Here is a 22,185-nt window from a genome sequence, read left to right as displayed (position 1 = left end):
ATCATAGCGTGTGACAGGTACGAGCGATGGTGAACGAGCAAAAATACTCACCTTATCATTGCTCGTTGACACATCGCTCATTTTCAAAAAGTCGTTTCTTTTTCTGTGCGCCGATTGTTCATCGTACCTGGGGCAGCACACATCGCTCCGTGTGACACCCCAGGAACGATGAACAGCAGCTTACCTGCGGCCGCCGGCTATGCGGAAGGAAGGAGGTGGGCAGGATGTTTACATCCCGCTCATCTCCGCCCCTCCGCTTCTATTGGCCGGCCGCTGTGTGACGTCGCTGTGACGCTGAACGTCCCTCCCCCTTCAGGAAGTGGATGTTCGCCGCCCACAGTGTCGTCGTCCGGGAGGTAAGTGCGTGTGACGGGGTTAACGACTTTGTGCGACACGGGCAACTAATTGCTCGTGACGCACAAACGACGGGAGCGGGTATGATCGCTCGTGCGATCGCACGATAGATAGTACCGTGTGACGCCGGCATTAATGCAAACATTACTCAATGGATTTGATCTGCCATTCTGGAAGCATGTCAAGGAAAGGCCAGATCTCCCCTATTCAAGGTTAGGGCTCTCTCTACTTGGGCTGTGGGACCCTCATGTGCTGTCAAGCACCAGTTATCTGTTCTGCAACTTTGTAAGGCTGTCCTTCAGTTCACACTCAAAATTTTACAGGGTCCATACCTTTGTATCGACAGACGCAAGTCTTGGCAAGTAGGTGCTGCAGGCAGTGGTCGCTTAACCAGCGGCCTGAGTGAGGATAAGTCTTTTTGTGGTAACAGTATGATTTTTGTGATTTCCTACTCCAGGGAGTTCACCATGCAATATTTCCTGTGCTCCTCAATGAAGCACTGTAAAATACTCTTCCTCAAAGCCTTCATTGGGGATACAGCACCCACCCTCGGTTGCCTGTTTGGACATGCATTTATGTTTTGTTTTTTTTTTCAAGGTGGTTGTGAGTTTCTCTTGTTCTTTTGCTTCTCCTGCTGCTTTCTCACTGAGTATCTTGGTGCTGGTAGACTGCATAGCCTGCAGGGGAGGAACTGTTTTGTTAAGATTGAATTTCTAATGTCAGCCTCCAGGTAGCAGTAAACTTAACCTATGGTTCCTGTGTTCTCCAATGAAGAATATGGGAAAAATTTTATGGTACGTAACTAGAGATCAGCAGGCCTGTTGGAGTTCAGTTCGGTGGGTTCAGCCGGACTTTACATTAAGTTCGGTTTGGGACCTATACCTGACCTGAACCCCAATGGAAGTCACTAATTGAGCAGTTCGGCTCTCCGCCCAGATGCAGCTAGCCATAAACAAAGCACTTCTGGGGGAGGGTGGACTGGGTTTTTCCATATTTTTTATTTTTCCATATTTATTTTTTTTTTGGTGCACACTACATCCGATCACACTCTTGTTACCTCCAATGTGAGCCATTCAACCACTGCAAGTGGCTTGCACTGGGCCAAGCAATGAGCGTACCCAAGCACAGTGATGTTCATGTGAGTGGTTTGCATACGTAAAGCACCGGAACTCCGAACCCCAAACATGAACTCTGTTCTTTTTTTATAAAGTCTGTGCTTGATACAAACACAGGATTTCGTGTTTTCTCATCTCTATAAATAACCTTTGCATATCTCTTAGCCAAACATACAATTGCAACGATAATTTAAAGGTTTAGCAGAGCTACCGTAGATTGATTGGTATGCTGGATGAACTGAGCATTTGTAGGAGAGGTGTTTTGGGCAGGAACCTGTAGTTTATAGGAGCGAGGCACACTAAAACAATGGAGCAGCCTGTGAATATTCTCAGGGGGAAATGGGATATACTGTGGAAGGGTGAGGGATATCAGTTCACATAATTTGAATATTTTGTGTATTTTATATAACTTATTACAGATCTCTTGAAAAATAAAAATACAAATTACCTTAAGTTTGTGGATGTGGGTCCTCTGGAACGTCTATTAAAAATGTTATTGTAGATTTATTGTGGTATCACGTCCATGGCATACTGCATAATGTAGTCTATGTAAACTCATGTGCACATTTACTTTGCCCCTATGTTATTTACACATATTGCATGGTCTTGTATCGAGCTTTATGACGTGTGATTTTCTATTTTACCTTTTTGCTCTAGTTAAAAGTGCTTTTGTGCCTAATTTATTGAAGATGAATAAGGACAGCAAACAGATGACGGAGAGGATATTAAGCCTCACCCTAGAGATGATCTACCTGCTGACCGGAGAGGTGAGGGATTCTGGGAATTATGTCACACGTCATGATTTGGAATGGACATGACCGGAGAGATGATGGGAATGTATATTGTGACATCAATGTCTCCCCGCATACAGGATTACATAGTGGTGAAGAAGATAACTGATGAAGGTGGAGGATGGAGCAGGACCCCGGATACTGTCATGGAGTCTTCACCTCACTCACTGATTGATGAGAGAAGCCATTATCAAAAAATCCTAGAACTCACCAGGAGAATCACTGAGCTGCTGACTGGAGAGGTGAGCACTGCTGCAATTGCTGGGGATTTATACATTGACACCTATTAGGGCTCATGGTTATGAGAAAAGGATGTTCCAGCATTTGTCTTCAAAGATAAAATAATCTGAATCCTTTATTTCATAATAAATACAATCCAAGGAACTCTGATTTCTAGTGTATGGTTTGTCATGGAGTGTTAGCATAAGGATAGCTTATAGAGTTCCAATGAAATCTACAATGTGATGTTATTTTTGTCATTCCGAAACTGAGAGATCACTGTTTATGTTTTATAATCTTTATAAATGTTCAAGATGTATGCTTGATTTATAAACTTAATAATAAAACAGATTTGAAATAAATACAATCCAATGTATTAAAAAAAAACCCATCCAAGTAGGAAAAAATATCCCTGAGCTTACACGTTTTGATACCATATTATTATATGGTTCTTCGTCATGGCTAAAGATATTTCTACTCATTAATTATGGGCTATGCCTTCTTCTCCCAGGATTTTCCCATGGCTGCTAGAATGTTGCATGGAGGACATGAATGCAGTCATTGGTCCTGCATAAACGTTGCCTCTCCTTTCTTTGTCTATGGCACAGGTGGGCAATTGATTTACCGGAGGGGCCACATGAGAGCCCGTGACTGCTGTGAAGGGCTGAACCAATAGGCTGAAACTATTTATGCTCCATATTAATATTAACATATTAATTATACTTATTACTTTATTTTAATATTAATTGCAGAATTAAGTATGCTGACATCCTCCTGAAAACAGTATGAGCCCACACACAGCCACCCCTATATACAGTATGAGCCCTCACACAACCCCCCACAAAGCTCCCCTATATAAAGTATGAGCCCCCACAAAGCCTCCCTATATACAGTATGAGCACCCTAGATACAGTATGAGCCCCCACACAGCCTCCTATATACAGTATGAGCCCCCACATAGCCTCTCTGTATATAGTATAAGCTCCCACATAGTTTCACATACAGTATGAGCCCCCATAAAGCCCCTCTATATAAAATGTGAGCCCCCACATAGCCCCTCTATATACAGTGTGAGCCCCAACATACCCCTTCTCTATATAGTGTGAGCCACACATAGCCTTCTAAATAGAATATGAGCCCCCACATAGCTCCTATATACAGTACGACCCTCCACAGTCTCCTAAATAAAGTATGAGCCAGAACATAGCCTCCTAAATACAGTATGATGCAGCACATAGCATGAGCCCTCACATAGCTTTCTAAATACATTATGAGCCCCACATAGCTTCCTAAATACATTGATCCTAGCCTCCTAAATACAGCATGAGTCCTCACATTAAATACATTATGAGCTTCACAAGTTTTCTAAATACATTATGAGCCCACATAGCCCTCACTTCATATCCAATATAAAATTCAGAAAATCACAGACTTTTTCTGCACCATGACAAGTATGGACCATATAAGTATGCTGCATTGAATTAAGCCAGAATTGAGCCGGAAGTTACCGTAAGGTAACTGGAAACATAGTCACTGTAAACAATGTTTGTGTTTTTCTTTACTTTCTCCTTTATAATACTTCACTTTCTACTGCCCCCTCTGATCCATAAACCCAGTAATGAGCTATTCATCTCTCCCTCCATCCTCCCCACCCATCTCACCTTCCCCTCACATATTTTCCTCCACATTTCCCCCAGTGTCTCCAGACACACAAGACCATCTCATGGCCTCTCCTGCTCCCACCTACTCACACTCTCACTGCTTCTCCTCACTGCTGGGGATATCGCTCCAAATCCTGGTCCTCCTCACCACATCCCTATTGTCACTTCAAAACCTCATCCACAACCCATCACAAATTTCCGCACCCTCTCAAACCTCATACCCATTCACCCAACCCCCGCTCCCCCAGTCCCACTAACAGGAGCCCTATGGAACGCTCGCTCTGTCTGCAACAAACTATCCTACATCCATGATCTTTTCATCACTAATAAACTTTCCATTCTTGCCATCACAGAAACCTGGCTCACCCCCTCTGACACAGCCTCTCCTGCTGCACTTTCTTATGGTGGTCTCCAACTCTCTCACACCCCCCGCCCCACTAACAAGCATGGTGGAGGAGTTGGTTTGCTCCTGTCCGACCAATGCTCCTTTACACCAATTCCACTACAACACTCTGTTACTCTTCCATCTTTTGAGGTGCACTCCGTACGCATCTACGCCCCCTCCAACCTTCAACTGGCTGTCATTTACCGCCCTCCAGGGCCAGCCACTGCCTTTTTTGACCATTTCACCACCTGGCTACTACGTTTCCTTTCCACTGACATCCCCACCATCATGGGTGATTTCAATATCCCCATTGACACTTCCCACTCATCTGTCTCCAAACTTCTAACACTCGCTTCCTCCTTCGGCCTCACCCAATGGTCTTCTGCAGCTACTTACAAAGATGGCCACACGCTGGACCTCATCTTCACTCGCCTCTGTTCCCTATCTAACCTCTCTCCCCCTGTCTGACCACAACCTACTCACATTCTCTTCCCTCTCATCGACAAGTACGCAACCCCCCCTCCACAAACTTTCACACCCTCGCAGAAATATCAAACACCTTGATTTACACGCACTTTCACAGTCCCTTCTCCCTCTCACAGACATTGCTTTTCTACACGATGCAGATGCTGCTGCAACTTTATACAACACTACAATCTCTGCAGCTCTCGAATCAGCTGCCCCCCTCACACACACCAAAACCCGCACAATCAACAGGCAACCCTGGCACACGAGTCAGAGTAAAGAACTGAGACGGGCTTCCAGAATTGCTGAGCGTAGATGGAAGAAGTCTCATTCCACTGAGTACTTAATTGTATATAAAGAGTCCCTCACCACCTTCAAGTCCACACTCACTGCTGCAAAACAAACCTACTTCTCATCCCTCATATCCTCTCTCTCTCACAACCCTAAACAGCTATTCAACACTTTTAATTCTCTCCTCCGTCCTCCAGCACCACCTCCCTCTCCTCTCATCTCAGCTGAAGACTTTGCCTCTTTCTTCAAGCAAAAGATTGACATCAGAGCAAGCTTTGGCCCACAATCACCACAGCTCCTCATCATCGCTACTCAGCCCTCGTCCTCCAAATCCAGCTTCTCCACCATAACAGAAAACAATCTTTCCACTCTACTCTCAAGATCACATCTAGCCACCTGTGCACTTGACCCGCTTCCATCGCACCTTATCCCCAACATCACCGCAATCCTCATCCCAGCCCTAACCCATCTCTTCAACCTATCATTAACAAGTGGTGTATTCCCCTCATGCTTTAAACATGCCTCTATTACACCCATCCTCAAAAAGCCCTCCCTTGACCCATCCTCTGTGTCAAACTATCGCCCCATATCCCTTCTCCCCTATGCCTCAAAACTACTGGAACAGCATGTCCATCTTGAATTGTCCTCATACCTCTCCTCCTGCTCCCTCTTTGACCGGCTACAATCTGGCTTCCGACCTCAACACTCTACTGAAACTGCCCTAACCAAAGTCACAAATGATCTACTAACCGCCAAAGCCAAGCGACACTACTCTGTCCTCCTCCTCCTGGACCTGTCCTCTGCCTTCGACACAGTAGACCATTCCCTCCCACTACAGATTCTCTCATCTCTGGGCATCACAGACTTGGCCCTATCTTGGATCTCCTCATACCTAACCGACCGAACTTTCAGCATCTCCCATTCTCACACCACTTCCTCATCTAGCCCCCTATCTGTCGGTGTCCCCCAAGGCTCAGTTCTTGGACCCCTGCTGTTCTCCATCTACACCTTCGGCCTGGGACAGCTCATAGAGTCCCACGGCTTTCAGTATCATCTCTACGCTGATGATACGCAGATCTACCTCTCTGGACCTGACATTACCTCTCTACTAACCAAAATCCCACAATGTCTGTCTGCTATTTCATCGTTCTTCTCTGCGCGATTCCTAAAGCTTAACATGGACAAAACAGAATTCATTGTCTTTCCTCCTCCTCACTCATCCCCTCCAAAAGCCTTTCCATCAAACTTGATGGTTGCTCGCTCTCCCCAGTCTCACAAGCTCGTTGCCTTGGAGTAACCCTCGACTCTGCTCTATCCTTCAAGCCACACATCCAAGCCCTCTTCACCTCATCCAGACTACAACTCAAAAATATCTCCCGGATCCGTGCTTTCCTTAACCAAGAATCAGCAAAAACATTAGTGCATGCCCTCATCATCTCCCACCTCGATTACTGCAACCTCCTGCTCTCTGGTCTCCCTTCCAACACTCTTGCACCCCTCCAATCTATCTTAAACTCTGCGGCCCGCTTAATCCACCTCTCCCCTCGCTATTCCCCAGCCTCGACACTCTGCCAATCCCTTCACTGGCTTCCCATCGCCCAACGACTCCAGTTCAAAACATTAACCATGACATACAAAGCCATCCACAACCTGTCTCCTCCTTACATCTGTGACCTAGTCTCCGGGTACCTACCCGCACGCAACCTCAGATCCTCACAAGATCTCCTTCTCTACTCCTCTCTTATCTCCTCTTCCCACAATCGCGTACAAGATTTCTCCCGTGCCTCCCCCATACTCTGCAACGCTCTACCACAGCATATCAGACTCTCCCCTTCCGTGGAAAGCTTCAAGAGGAAACTCAAGACCCACCGCTTCCAACAAGCCTATAACCTACAATAACCCCCAGTCAAGTACACCACTGCGCAACCAGCTCTGTCCTTACCTATTGTACCATCATCCATTCCCTATAGACTGTGAGCCCTCACAGGCAGGGTCCTCTCTCCTCCTATACCAGTCTGTTTTGTACTGTTAATGATTGTTGTATGTATACCCTCTTTCACTGTAAAGTGCCATGGAATAAATGGCGCTATAAAAATAAATAATAATTGTATAAATTATATTTTTTTTTTTGCATTTTGCAGAGAGAAACAAGTATTTGATCCCTCTGGCAAACAAGACTTAATACTTGGTGGCAAAACCCTTGTTGGCAGCGCAGCAGTCAGACGTTTTTTGTAGTTGATGATGAGGTTTGCGCACATGTCAGGAGGAATTTTGGTCCACTCCTCTTTGCAGATCATCTCTAAACCATTAAGATTTTCAGGCTGTTGCTTGGCAACTTGCAGTTTCCTAAATACATTATGACATAGCTGTAGAAAAAGATATGGATCACACATTCAAAAATTATAAGTTGATCTAATGCTGCTAGGCAAAAATTATACAACTGAACATAAGGTTCTTAGTTTATCATTCTGATCAGACTGTATGAAGCCCACTTTCATGTCATTTGAATCTATCAGTGGGTCCCTAGTCTTAAAGGTGTGGCGCTGTGCACCAACCACCGCTGCAGCGAAAATGCACCAGCAGGGCATGTGCCTCACAACACCCATGCTACTAGGCTGAGTTCCCAAGACACCAGACCACAACACAAAACTAAGCTAATAGAAGCATTTCACAACATATATTTCATCACCACAGATATTCCACACAGATTTAACTAAATTGGCCAAGTAATGCGCTCCGTCTGTCTCTTTCCAGATCTGTCTCTTTCCAGGTCTGTCTCTTTCCAGGTCTGTCTCTTTCCAGGTCTGTCTCTTTCCAGGTCTGCCTCTTTCCAGGTCTGCCTCTTTCCAGGTCTGCCTCTTTCCAGGTCTGCCTCTTTCCAGGTCTGCCGCTTTCCTCGTCTGCCTCTTTCCTCGTCTGCCTCTTTCCCCGTCTGCCCCTTTCCCCGTCTGCCTCTTTCCACGTCTGCCTCTTTCCCCGTCTGCCTCTTTTCCTGTCTGCCTCTTTCCCCGTCTGCCTCTTTCCCTTTCTGTCTCTGTCTGTCTCTTTCCCCGTCTGTTTCTTTCCCAGTCTGTCTCTTTGCCCATCTGTCTCTTTCCCCAATTGCCTGTCTCTGTCTGTCTTTTTTTATTGGCTGTCTCTATCTCTCTGTTTCTTTCCCCATCTGTCTCTTTCCAGGTCTGTCTCTTTCCCAGGTCTGTCTCTTTCCCCGTCTGTCTCCCCGTCTGTCTGTGTCTTTTCTTGTCTGTCTCTTTCCCTGTCTGCCTGTCTTTGTCTGTCTCTATTTCTCTGTCTCTTTCCCCGTCTGTATCTATCAAGGTCTGTGTCTTTCCCCATCTATCTTTGTCTCTCTGGCTGTTTCCTCCTTCCATGTCTGCCTGCCTCTGTCCTTGTCTGCATGTCTGTCTGTCTCTTTCCCTATCTGTCTCTTTCCAGGTCTGTCTCTGTCTGTCTTTTTCACCATCTGTCTCTTTCACCGTTTGTCTGTCTGTCTCTTTCCCTGTCTGTCTCTATCTCTCTTGTCTCTTTCCCTGTTTGTCTGTCTCTTTCCCTGTCTGTCTCTATCTCTCTTGTCTCTTTCCCTATCTGTGTGCCTCTCTCTGTCTCTCTCTGTCTCTCTCCATCCGTCTCCCCACTGACATCTTATTACCTCACATATAAGCTTCTTATACTATGAATGTCTTTTGTTCCTATAGCAACCACTCACAGCTCCTACTAATAACCTGTAGTTCCAGGATCCATTTACTTTAATGAAGGCATGTTTTTTGGAGAGTAACTGTAAAGCACGGGGTTAAATTTTCCTGTCAAAACATAGTTCCCTGGGTCACATGAGGTGTCTGTGCAAAATTTTGTGATTGTAAATGTGACGGTGCGGATACACTTTTCGTTTCACTTTTTCCCCATTATGTAGATAGGGGCAAAATTGATTGGTAAATTGGAACGCGTGGGGTTAAAATTTCACCTCACAACATAGCCTATAAAGCTCTCGGGGTCCAGACGTGTGAGTGTGCAAAATTTTGTGATTGTAAATGCGACGGTGCGGATACACTTTTCGTTTCACTTTTTCCCCATTATGTAGATAGGGGCAAAATTGATTGGTAAATTGGAACGTGCGGGGTTAAAATTTCGCCTCACAACATAGCCCATGATGCTCCCAGGGTCCAGACGTGTGAGTTTGCAAAATTTTGTGGCTGTAGCTGCGACGGTGCAGATGTCAATCCCGGACATACACACACACATACACACATATACATGCACATATTCATTTTTATATATTAGATTTTTCAGAGTTTAAGACGCACTTTTTTCCCCCAAATTTGGGAGGAAAGTGGTTGATGCGTCTTTTAGTCTGGATGTACTTGGCTCGCTGTGTAGGGGAGCAGCAGTAGTGGAGCAGGTCAGAGGAGACAGGAGCAGGTTCATCCCTGCAGGAAGCCGGTGGCTGGGGTGAACACTTGTTTCCACTATTAAAGAAAATACATATTCACTGCTCCCCACTCCAATAATCCTGCGCACCTCTTGTCACTGAAGCCGGTGCGAAGAAGTGGCAGGATTATGGGCGTGGGGAGCAGTGAATATTTATTTCTTTAGGAGCAGACACACCTGATCACCCCAGCCGCTGGCTTCTTGCATCACATGTGTCCGCTATTAAAGAAAATGAATATTCATAGCTCCTCATGATAAGGCCTTAATTTAGGATGATGCCATTCAGTCATGCATCCCTCTTAAACTGTCTGCAGTCCAAATTATGAGTCACTCGTGGTAGCATGCATTCCACTCTCTTTCACCCACACCAGAGACGTGCTCAGATATGAATAGAAAGTAAGACTGCTTTATTCCGGAAGTTGTACAAATATATATAACCGGGCTTATTGGCTAGGTGCCAAGAATACGTAACACGTCTCCTATTGGATAAAGTAGAACAGCTTATTCTGTGATATACAATTTACTGTAATGTGCTTGCTTCCTCATTTATATTAAGCAATGTCAGCATGATTCACTTGTCACAAGAATAGCTTAGACTGTCTGTCTGAGTCTTATGCCAAGAGATATGTGTGGTACAGTTCAAACACCATCTTAAATCCTGTTCTTTATGGATATCTCCATGTAACTCTTATATACTCATAATAATTCATAATCTTGTCCATAACAGTCCCCCCTTTGGAGATAGCCAAAAAGTCTTTCCTTACTTTTCCAGGTCTATTGATCTGTCCTAATGCCGATGGTTACCTCACTCACATACGAGATACCCCATCCCTTGTGGATGAATCTTCCCACCCAACAGACTATGCATAGGAAGCCAGATCCTGACCGTATTCTCTAGACTGTCCTCATGGCTATGTTCCGCTGGCACACGTTATTCAGGAAGGGGGAACGTGGCAGTAGTCGTCTAATTGGCTAATATTTATCATGGTTGGTTTCACTCAGAGTCTCATGCTCCTCAGTCCTCAGGCGGTAATGGTGGGACATCAAAGGTGAGATGTACAGTCGTCTTCCGGTCCACATGCTTAGATATCATCATCCTGGCACAAAGTATCGGGTAGAAGAGAGAAGACAGCCATCTCCTGGTCTCCATAAGCTCGCACACCTCTGTGCACTGAAGCTAGCGCTGAGAGGTGGGCTGGAGAGCAGTGAATATTCACACTGGATTAGTGGCACCTGACTTCAACGTGTGAATGGAGGCTCATGGCAGTGACGTCATGCAAAAAGTCAGTTGCCTGCATCAGAAGAGAGATGGTGAGTAGTAGTAGTAGTAGTATTTTTTTGTGTGTTAAAAAAAAAAAAAGCCGCATAACCAGAGACATACATACAGTATATGCCAGAATCGGCCAATGATGGGAGACATATACACCAGGTTGGGCAACATATATACTAGGATGGGGATCATATATCCCAGTAGGGCCGGCGTCAGCACCCGGCAAACCCGGTCAAATGCCGGGGCCCTGGGCTGCCGGGGGGCCCACTCGCGGTGGCAGGAGTGGCGTACCACTACTCAGGGGGTAGACTTGTAAAGGCAGAAAGAAATCCAGCGATGTAGATTCTAAAACATCCAAGACTTTATTTTTTCTTGTTAAAAAACATCCCACAGGAGTACAAAATTAGAAAACGTAAAACCAGAGACAATTTACCGACGCCATCTCATTCGCGTCCAAACACAGACTCCTTTCTCAATGTGTGTGGTGTGTGTTATCACCTGGCGTTTTAAATTCTATCCTGTGCACTAGTAACAGGAACCACCCTAGAATGTTAACCCTTCATAAGCTGTATCACAACCATTATAAAAAAAAAAAAATAACCTTTTTAAAAAATTCTCTTTTTTTTTCTTTCTTTCTTTTTTCTCCTCTTTTCCTATTTCTATTACTATTATAAGATAAAAATATATATATACAATATTTAAATGATCTTTGATATACTAAATCTTTTTAAACACGCGCTGTTACCGGCTTCCCTCCCCCCCGCTGAGGATCGTGCTTTCAATTGTATCGGCATTGCAGTTGTTGATACAATTGAGAGCAATGATGAGATGGAGCGTCGCGCTGCCTCTCATCATTCTCCCCACTGTGTCTGTCGGCGCTCTGACAGATCAACAGCGGAGCGTGGTGATGTCATCACTGCATGCCTGCTGAGAGGTCAGAGCGACAGCAGTGGACGCGCCGAGGAGACCGGAGCAGCAGGTTAACGAGGAAAAGTGAGTATGTATTTCATCACTGTGGCCAGACAACCATGGGAATGCATTAAATTATATGTCGGCTGTATACTACATGAGGATGCCTAATGCTATCTGGGTCTAAGCTTTGCTATATGCGGGTTGTTTACTATATGAAGGTGCATAATGCTATCTGGCTCTGCACTGTGCTATATAGGGGCTGTGTACTACGTGAGGATGACTGTTGTGAATACATTTTCCAGTTTGGGGCTCCCTCTTGTGGTCAGTACTGGCGGTGCAGTTGACTTGTGGAATGAGTGCCACACACCTGTGGAGGACTGGCAATCAGGCCTTTCAGATTTGGACTATATAACGGAGTAGTTTTCTCCTGTTACTTGCCGGTGCTCCATTGATTTCCTGTGTGTTAAGGACATTCTGAAACCAGCCCTATTCTCTACCAGAACTCCTCTCAAGATAAGTTGGTCTTTGTACTTATGCTTATTGTTTCCACTTTCTTGTTGTTTGTTCTGTATTGATACTATTGATTGATTCCTATTTTGCCTATGTAGAGTTCCTGGTGGAATTGGATCATTCCCTGCTGGGAGTGTCTGTATTTTTGGATCCCAGTAACATCAGAGTACTGATATAGTGGGGGAGAGGCCGTGTGGTCTCAGGGTTTTTCCATGTCAGGCGTGCTCAGATTTTTTAGGGTTTTTACGGCTGCAGACATTGCTCTTACCTATCCTTTCCTATAAAGATAGTTTGGGCCTCATCTTTGCTGAATATGTTTTCTAGCTTTGTATTGTGTTTTTCCTATATCACCGTAGTCTTTACATGTGGGGGTGCTATCTATATCTTTGGGGATTGCTCCGAGGCAGATTAGCTTTTCTTATATTTCTATCTGTAAGAATATTTAGCTCTCCTGCTGTGTTGAGACGACTAGGTCATCGTAGGCTCGTCCCACGGCTACGTCTAGTTGTGTGTCAGGATTAGGTCTGCAGTCCGTTAAGGTTCCAGCCACTCTGGTTACTTTTTGGGTTTCCGCATTTTTTGATCCTCCTCGGTCGCTGAATCATAACAGATGCCTAATACTCTCTGGGCCTGCACTGTGCTATATATGGGCTGCATACTACAGTACATGAGGATGCTTAATGCTATCTGGCTCTGCACTGTGCTATATAGGGGCTGTATACTACATGAAGGTGCCTAATACTATCTGGCTCTGCACTGTGCTATATAAGAGCTATGTACTACGTGAGGATGCCTAATGCTATCTGGGTCTACATTGTGCTATATAGGGGCTGTGTACTACGTGAGGATGCCTATTGCTATCCGGCTCTGCACTGTGCTATATAGGGGATGTGTACTACGTGAGGGTGCCTATTGCTATCTGGCTCTGCACTGTGCTATATAGGGGATGTGTACTACGTGAGGGAGCCTAATGCTATCTGGGTCTGCATTGTGCTATATGCGGACTATATACCACATGAGGATGCCTAATGCTATCTTGGCCTGCATTGTGCTATATGCGAGCTGTATATCACATGAGGATGCCTAATGCTACCCCCCAGGGCAGTATCTCCCCCCCCCCCCCACCCCAGAGCTGTATACCCCCAGAGCTGCATGTCACCCCCCACCTCAGAGCTGTTTGTTCCCCCACCTCAGAGCCACTGCCCCCCTCTAGAGCTGTATGCCCCCCATTGCTGTATACCCCTTTCCTCAGTAATATGTATGCCCTCCAGTAATATGTTTGTCCCCAGCCTCTCTTGTGATGTATATACAGCAGTGTTAGTGTGTTCTATGTGCGGCCATGTCTGTTAGTGAAAGCCACCAATCAACGTGGCACAGACACATGCCCAGGAGGAGCTGGATGTAGACAGGCGGGAAGGTGAATGAGGCTGTTTCCGGCTTCCCAAGATTATAATTATATATAAATATATAAAAATATAAAAATAATGTGTCTGTGTGTGCATGTATGATGTGTATCTATGTATGTCAGTGTATATAACTGTCTAGAGTTATGTCTATTTATATGTGTTTTTGTGAATTTCTCTTTAAAGATATATGTGTACGTATGCCTGTATGTGTATGCATCTGTGCATGTCTATGTGTGGATGGGGCCCACTGAGACTCTTTCACCTAGGGCCCACGAAAACCTGAAGCCAGCCCTGTATCCCATGATGGGGGACATATACAGTATATCAGGATGGACCACATATTTATCAGGATGGGGATCATATATACCAGGGACATTAATACCAGGATGGGGGATATATACACTGGGGCAGGGGCAGAACAATCGCGATCGCAGGGATCGCGACCGGGCCCGGGGGTGCAGGGGACCCACCGACCAAAGCCTCTATTTCAGCTGGATGTGTGTTTGAGGCTGCACATCCAGCTGAATTTGCTGGGAAGAGACTCGTTGGGTCCCTGTAGTGCGATACACGATGCCAGCCAAACAGAAGTCAGTACCTTTCATATGTGTCCCAGCAACTGAGGGCGGTGTGTTGTGAATACATTTGAATTGGATTCCAGTTTGGGGCTCCCTCTTGTGGTCAGCGCTGGTGGTGCAGTTGACTTGCTAAATGGGATCAGCCATCTGACGAGGATTGGCATTCAGGCTATTTGGATTGGGCCTATATAACTGAGTAGTTTCCTCCTGTTCCTGGCCGGTGCTCAATGTATCTCCTGTGTACTAAGGACATTCTGAAACCAGCCCTTTTCTCTGTGCCTACCAGAACTCCTCTCAGATAAGTTGGTCTTTCTGGATTATCTGTGTACCTTGCTCCATGTTCTGCTATGTATTGTGTTTTGTCATGCTTGGTACAAAATTCAGTCCCTCCTCTACATCAGTGTTTTTTCTTGGATCCCAGTAACACCAAAGTACTGATATAGTGGGGGAGAGCCTGTGTAGGCCATACAAACCCTAGTAAATACCAGCATGCCTGATATAGAAAAATATCAGGCATGCTGGTATTTACTAGGGTTTGTACAGCTGCAGTCAGTGCTCTTTCCTATCCTTTCCTATGCAGATAGTTTGGGCCTCATCTTTGCTGAATCTGTTCTCTAGCTACGTATTGCGTTTTCTTATATCACCGTAGTCTTTACATGATGGGGGCTATCTATATCTTTGGGGACTACTCCGAGGCAGATTAGCTTTTCTAATATTTCTCTCTTTAAGAATATTTTTAGTTCTCCGGCTTTGTCGAGGCGACCAGGTCATCGTAGGCACGCCCCATGGCTACTTCTAGTTGTGTGTCAGTATTAGGTCTGCAGTCTGTTAAGGTTCCAACCACTCTGGTTATTTTTTGGGTTTCCGAGTTTTTGTCCTTTTTCTGATCCTCCTCGGTCACTGAATCATAACAGCGGTGCATGACAATGATGTCATACTTTGCAATAGCACCGACACTGATGAAAGTTGTCGGCCACTGTGCGCTGGCTGCAGAGGAGGATGCATCATGGCGTCGGAGCCAAGGACGATGAGTACATCTAGACATATTTACCTGGATGGGGACATACAGTATATACCAGGTGGAGGACAATAGATGCCAGAAAGGAGACCGTATTTACCAGGAGGGGGGACACTATATACAGGGAGGGGCCCAGTAAGAGGACAGTATATGCCAGGAGGGGGACAGTATATGCCAGGAGGGGGACAGTATATACCAGGAGGGGGACAGTATACACCAAGAGAGGGATAGTAGATACCAGGAGAGGGACATTATATACCAGGAGGGGCCCAGGATGGGTACATATATACTAGGATGGGGACATTTTTACTACAATGGGGTTATATATACACCAAGATGTGGGCTAGCATTGGGAATATATATGCTAGGATGGGGAACATACCAGGAAGTGGGGCATATATACCAGAATGGGGGGCATATTTATGAGGAAGGAGCCCAGGATGGGGGACATTAGAACAGGGTGGAGGACATTGCTACATAATGGGGGGGAATCTCGTGTGTCTTTATAGGATTTAGAATGCTAAATGTATACATACATCTACATACATCTGACCAACATATGTGGGGGCCCAGATCCACATTTTGCACCAGGGTCCATCGAACTCTAGTTATGCCAGTATTTGATACACTCGTGATTTTGCAAGTTTTCCCACCTACAAAGAATGGAGAGGTCTGTAATTTTTATTACAGGTACACTTCAACTGTGATAGATGCAGTAAAAAAATCCAGAAAATCACATTGTATAATTTTTAAATAATTAATTTGCATTTTATTACTTGAAATAGGTATTTGATAAAGTAGAAAAACAGAACTTAATATTTGGTACAGAAACCTTTGTTTGTAATTACAGAGGTCAAACATTTCCTGTTTGCATTCACTGCAGTAGGGATTTTAGCCTACTCCTCCATACAAAGGCCTCACGAAGCTTTCTATATAGATTATGAGTAGGGATGGCGAATAGCAACTATTCGTGTTCGCATAATACTTACCGAATACCGAGTACTATTCCAGTATTCGTCACAAGAAAAATGCTCAGGTTCCCCATTGACTTGCATTAGGTTCATTATTTATTATTAGGGATGGGCGAACCCGAACTATAAAGTTCCGGACCCGTACCGGACACACAGTGTTCATGCACAAGGTTCCGAACACGGGTTTTCCAGGGAAACCCGTGTTACAGTTCGGGTCCAGTTCGGCTCCAGGGGCTTTCAAAAAAAGCACATTATTAAAAAACATTATGATTATACTTACTGGTCCAGCGATGTGTTCTGCAGACCCGCTATCTCCCGGCCGCTTTTGCTTCTGGGTCCGATCATTTACTTCCATCGGCATTCACTGCACTGCTCATCACTCGGCAGTCTTTGGCTTTTTTCGGCTGTGTTCGTGGTGACGTCAGGGTTCACCCGAGTCCATGGCTTAGCTATGGACTTTGACTGTCAGTGGCAGCCTGCTTCTCGCTCTGTATAGATGCTTGTCTGTACAGAGTGATGAAGCAAAGCTGATATTGCTCTCCACAGCTCTGCTTCATCGCTCTGTACAGACAAGCGTCTCTACAGAGGGAGAATCAGGCTGACACTGACAGTGACAGTTAAAGTTAAATCGAGTACATGCTAAGCCATGGACTCGGATAAACCCTGACGTCACCGAAAACACAGCCGAAAACTGCCAAGTGACAAGCAGTGCAGTGAATACCGCCGAAAGTTAAACGGAACCTGTCACCAGATTTTTACCTATTAAACTAAAAGAATCACCTTCTGCAGCTCTTGGGCTGCATTCTATGAAGTTGCACCTTGGCCCTGACTTCCCTTCCAGACTTCAAAAATAACTTTATAAATTTTGGCCCTGAGGCATGCTAATTACCTTGGTTGGGCAGATGGGTGCGCTCATTTTCTGCTCCTTAATCCCCCTCCTGCCGCTGATCACCGTCCTCCTTCCTTGATTGACGGGATGACGCCCACCGTCATCCTCCTCATTGCATTTTTAAATCTCGCGCCTGTGCAGTTAGGTCTGCTCTGGCCGCAATATGGCAGAGCGAACTGCACCTGCGCGAGCAGATCTAAAGGGGGCTTTACACGGTAGCGATATCGCTAGCTATTTGTAGCGATAGCGAGCGTGTAAGTACCCGCCCCCATCGCGCATGCGATTGTTTGTGATCGCTGCCGTAGCGAACATTATCGCTACGGCAGCGTCACACATACTTACCTGGTCGGTGGCGTCGCTGTGACTGCCGAACAATCCCTCCTTCAAGGGGGAGGGACGTTCGGCATCACAGCGACGTCACCGCGTCACTAAGCGGCCGGCCAATCAAAGCGGAGGGGCGGAGATGAGCAGGACGTAACATCCCGCCCACCTCCTTCCTTTCGCATTGCAGCCGGCGGCAGGTAAGGAGACGTTCCTCGCTCCTGCGGTGTCACACATAGCGATGTGTGCTGCCGCAGAAGCGATGAACCACCTGGATAAACAATCCTTACCAATTTTTGAGTTTGGGACGACCTCTCCATGGTGAACGATTTTCACCATTTTTGAGGTCGCTTAAGGTCGCAGGTACGTGTCACACGCTGCGATATCGTTAATGACGCCGGAGGTGCGTCACTAACAACTTGACCCCGACGACAAAACATTAACGATATCGTAGCGTGTAAAGCCCCCTTTACTGCACAGGCATGAGATCTGAAAATGCAACAAGGAGGATGACGGAGTCATCACGTCAATCAAGGAAGGAGGACGGCGATCAGCGGCAGGAGGGAGATAAAGGAGCAGAAAATGAGCCCGCCCATCTGGCCAACCAAGGTAATTAGCAAACCTAATGGCCAAGTTTTATAAAGTTATTTTTTGGGTCTGGAAGGGGAGTCAGGGCCAAGGTGCACCTTCATAGAATGCAGCCCAGGAGCTGCAGGAGGGGACACTTTTAGTTTAATAGTAAAAATCTGGTGACAGGTTCCCTTTAATGATCAGACCCGGAAGCAGAAGTGGCTGGGAGACAGCGGGTCTACAGGACATGTTGTGGGACCGGTAAGCATAATGACAATGTTTATTAGTAACTATATTCTTTATTTTACAGCCCTCCTGCTCCATCCCATCCCATAACTATAAAGTCCAAGCTCTGGATTCAGAAGCAAGTTCGCGTTATTTCTGGCCCCAAACTCGGACAATTCAAAAAGCTCGGGCGAGTCTCCCAATGTCGAGCATCGTGGGTTTGCCGATCACTATTCGTTATGAATCGATCCCCCACACAGCCTCCTACATACATGCAAACATCCTATACACATGAAAAAAAATCCCCACCTCATACTCACCTTGCCCCCGTTTTCTTAGTGCTCTGCTCCGGCATCCGGTGCACTGAATCTCTGTACAGCACACGCGATGATGTGACCTCAGTCCATCTGCCGTGCCTCACGCTGACTGGTGGACAGTGAAGCCAACGGCACCATCCTCCACCAATCTGTTCACCGTGGTCTGCATCCTGTGGATGCGAATAGCAGTGATATCAGGTAAAGGGTGGCAGGGGTGGCAGGAGCAGGCATGGTGCGACCCGCATTCTACTGTTTTCAGGTCTTCGGCTGTCTCAATCCACGGTCCGAACTGGAACAGCCAGAGTGCCGAATGTGGCCCAGAGGCCTCACTTTGCCCATTCCTGGTCTATGGCATTGATAGCATAGCTGTTTCCTGCACTAGCATCATCACTCATATTGAATAGCCAAGCATCTATAATAGTCAACCAAGTTTTATACATTCAGATACCGGTCTAATACCTATAATCCATATGGCCACATAGTCTGTTAGATATATTAGTATGTGTTTCCCTCAAACTGTATCACCTCTGGACACTGCTCTGGACACTGTTTACGGCTGAACATATAGTCTGCACCCAAGAATATTATTATTTATTATTATAGCGCCATTTATTGCATGGTGATTTACATGTGAATAAGGGGGGGGGGCATACATTAACAAGTACAATAATCCTGAACAGTGCAAGGCACGGACTGGTCAGGAGGAGAGAGGACCCTGCCCGCGAGGACTCACTCGTATCGTGGAAATGCTACAAAATGTGCGTTATGAAAGCAGTGTTTTAACAGTCAGGAGAGTAAGTTTTGGCTACAGAAAAAAATGCTGCATGTGAACGTAATCCTGTTGGTCTTTGCAAAAGATTAAAGCCACATGTACAATGTTTTTGAACCCTTTAAGGGTGCAGCCAATATTTGATTTTGCCTTTTTTTTCTTCCTTTATCCAATATTCAAATCTTAGTTTTAGATTTTTCATTTACATAGATGTATGAGGGCTTATTTTTTACAGGACCAGTTGTAGTTTTTATTGACACTTAATTTTACCATATAGACTAAGGGGAAATAAGGAAAAAAAATGCAATGACGCTATTGTCTGTTATGTTGTATTTTTACAGCATTAATTGTGCTGGGAAAAAGAATTTTATCAGTTCGATTACGATGATACCAAACAAATAGTCCCCGATTCATCAAGAGCGGTGATTTTCACACTGGTCTTGATAAGAGGGTGTAGTGGGAAGTTCCTCATTTATTAGGAGGTGCACATTACTTAATTAGGAATGTCTGACAAGTGGCGTACGTCTGTGTGCGCTTCACCACAGATCTTAATCCAGTCTGGGGCTGGACTTAGATTACTGCGTAAAGAACTCCACAGTTTATCATTAGTTAAACAAGCTGTGGTGTCATGGCTCTATTCCACCTCATTTATGCACATTTTGGCAAAGGTGGACAAAACTGTTGTGAAAATGCAAAAAGTTGTAAAATGTTTGCACAGCTCCACGTTGCACAAAAATGTTGCAACTTTTTAAAGCAATTTACCCTACAATTCTTGCATAATTAAGGCTATAGATTTTTACTACTGTCATGGCTTAACCTCTTCACGACATATGCTCACAGGCTGAGTTTGTCCCATACAGGTAATGGCTATGTGTTACAGCCAGGAGCTGCCTCTAAAAATTATTAAGCTGTTAAATGCCACTGTCAAATTCGACAGTGGCATTACCAATGCTCTGGCATGGAGGCGTGCCATTCTATGTGCCCATCAGCCCAACTAGGTCTGCTGAAAACCCCCATGTCTGCCGAAGGCCCCCATGTCTGTCATTACAAAGCTCCCTTGCAACCTTGCCAGGGGCCGAGCTTCAAAGGAGACCGTAACTTTCACTATATACAGCGATACAATGCTATTGCTGTATATAGCAAAAGTCACATCACAGAAAAAGAAACAACCATTACTAACACAAGGTCAGATTAGCAATCCACTAGCAGGATGTGGCAGCCATGATAAAAGGCGGAGGTAGCACATATGCAAAATACTGATGAAACAACCACTTGCATACTATCAATTCATGAAGGAGGTGGCTGCTAGTATTAGGCTAAGTTCTTATGTTCTGTAATAATCAGAACAGATCCTGCAGAGATCCGTTGGCAAAATGATTTCTACCGAATCCGTTTTTTTAACATGGGAGTCTATGGAGAACGGACTTGGTAACGGATTGCTCTATATCTTCCATTTGAAACTAATCCTGTAAGAAAATATGGCTAAATAGCAATCCGTTAATGGATCTGTTCTCCATAGTCTCCAATGTGAAAAAAACTGATCCAGCAGACATCAGTTATTGTACAACAGACAAAAAGTTGTGTTTGCAGAACTTTTTTCCCAAGAGATCTCTGCAGGATACATTCTAGGGGATGATTATAGGACATGTGAACTCCGCCTTAGACATGCACACAGATATGGCTTGTATAGGGAGCCAGTCACATAGGTACCTGTGATGCACAGTTTCTGGCTTACAGTCTATTGATGACACCCAGCACTATGGGATTCTTTTTGTAAGGTAAAACATTTCCCTGCCTGTTTTTAAGAAATGTTTTAACTCAAGGAAACAATTATTGGCGATACCGTGCTGTAATGTCTTCATACTCTTTTGCGTCCTCCCCAGTTGTGGAAATTATTTTTATTCCAAGATCTATTGAATAAAATGAACGTTGTTCATGGGAAACCCCTTTTTTGTTTAAGAACTCGAGTGGGACAAAAATAAACAGTTTGAAAAGGTTTGAAAAATGTTAAATTTAAAAAGTGTAAAAAAATTATGTTCACAATAATATTGCTTATTACCCCTTACCTGTATTTTTATAATGTAATAAAAAATATTAAGAAAGAACACATACGTAGCGAACCCAACCTGTATCAATATTATGTTATTAAACTCATATGGTGAACAGCATAAAAAACATGCCAGAAGTGATTTATTTTTGTATGTTTTGTAAAGAATAAAAAGCTATAAAAAAAAATATGACCCAAAAAGAAAGAATTCAAACTATCGAATAATGCTGCAAAAAATCAAGCAGTCATGCAGCTAAAAAAGGTCTGGGTCTCTGGTTGGGTCTCAATATGGTGACAATTTCTTGGGCAAAAAAAGCCCTTACATGGCTACATCAACTGAAAAAAAATAAACCACTATGACTCTAGGAACTCAATAAGAAACTGCGTTATTGCACTATGGAAGCAAGGATGGTTTAAGGCCCTGTGCGCACTTACCAGATTTTGCCGCGGATTTTCTGCGGATTTGCTGCATGTTTCGCTGCAGAAAATTTTCATAACATCTCTGCAGTGAATCACCAGCAAAACCTATGGGAAAAAAAAATCCTGTGCGTACTAGGCAGAATTTGACAGCTGCATGTTTTGCTGCGGGATTCCCGCAGCAAAAACAATTGCATGTCAATTCTTTTCTGCACGTCGCTGCGGGATTTCACTCCATTGACTGCAATGTAATCGTGAAATC

General features: G+C 44.9%; 1 protein-coding gene across 6 annotated transcripts in view; it reads left to right on the top strand.

The window, feature by feature from the left end:
• Positions 1-22,185, top strand: part of LOC142311090 (uncharacterized) — a 337,525-nt gene that overhangs the window by 266,778 nt on the left and 48,562 nt on the right. For all 6 annotated transcript variants that reach the window (XM_075349176.1, XM_075349172.1, XM_075349171.1 and 3 more), the window contains exons 7-8: positions 2,127-2,236; positions 2,341-2,502. In XM_075349176.1, coding sequence (XP_075205291.1) covers positions 2,127-2,236; positions 2,341-2,502 — 272 coding nt within the window. The remainder of the gene's footprint in view (positions 1-2,126; positions 2,237-2,340; positions 2,503-22,185) is intronic.

This window comes from Anomaloglossus baeobatrachus, chromosome 5, assembly GCF_048569485.1.
Source record: "Anomaloglossus baeobatrachus isolate aAnoBae1 chromosome 5, aAnoBae1.hap1, whole genome shotgun sequence".
NCBI classification, from domain to species: Eukaryota; Metazoa; Chordata; class Amphibia; order Anura; family Aromobatidae; genus Anomaloglossus; species Anomaloglossus baeobatrachus.
The sequence above is the reverse complement of the archived record's forward strand: the minus strand, read 5'-3'. Positions and strand labels throughout refer to the sequence as shown.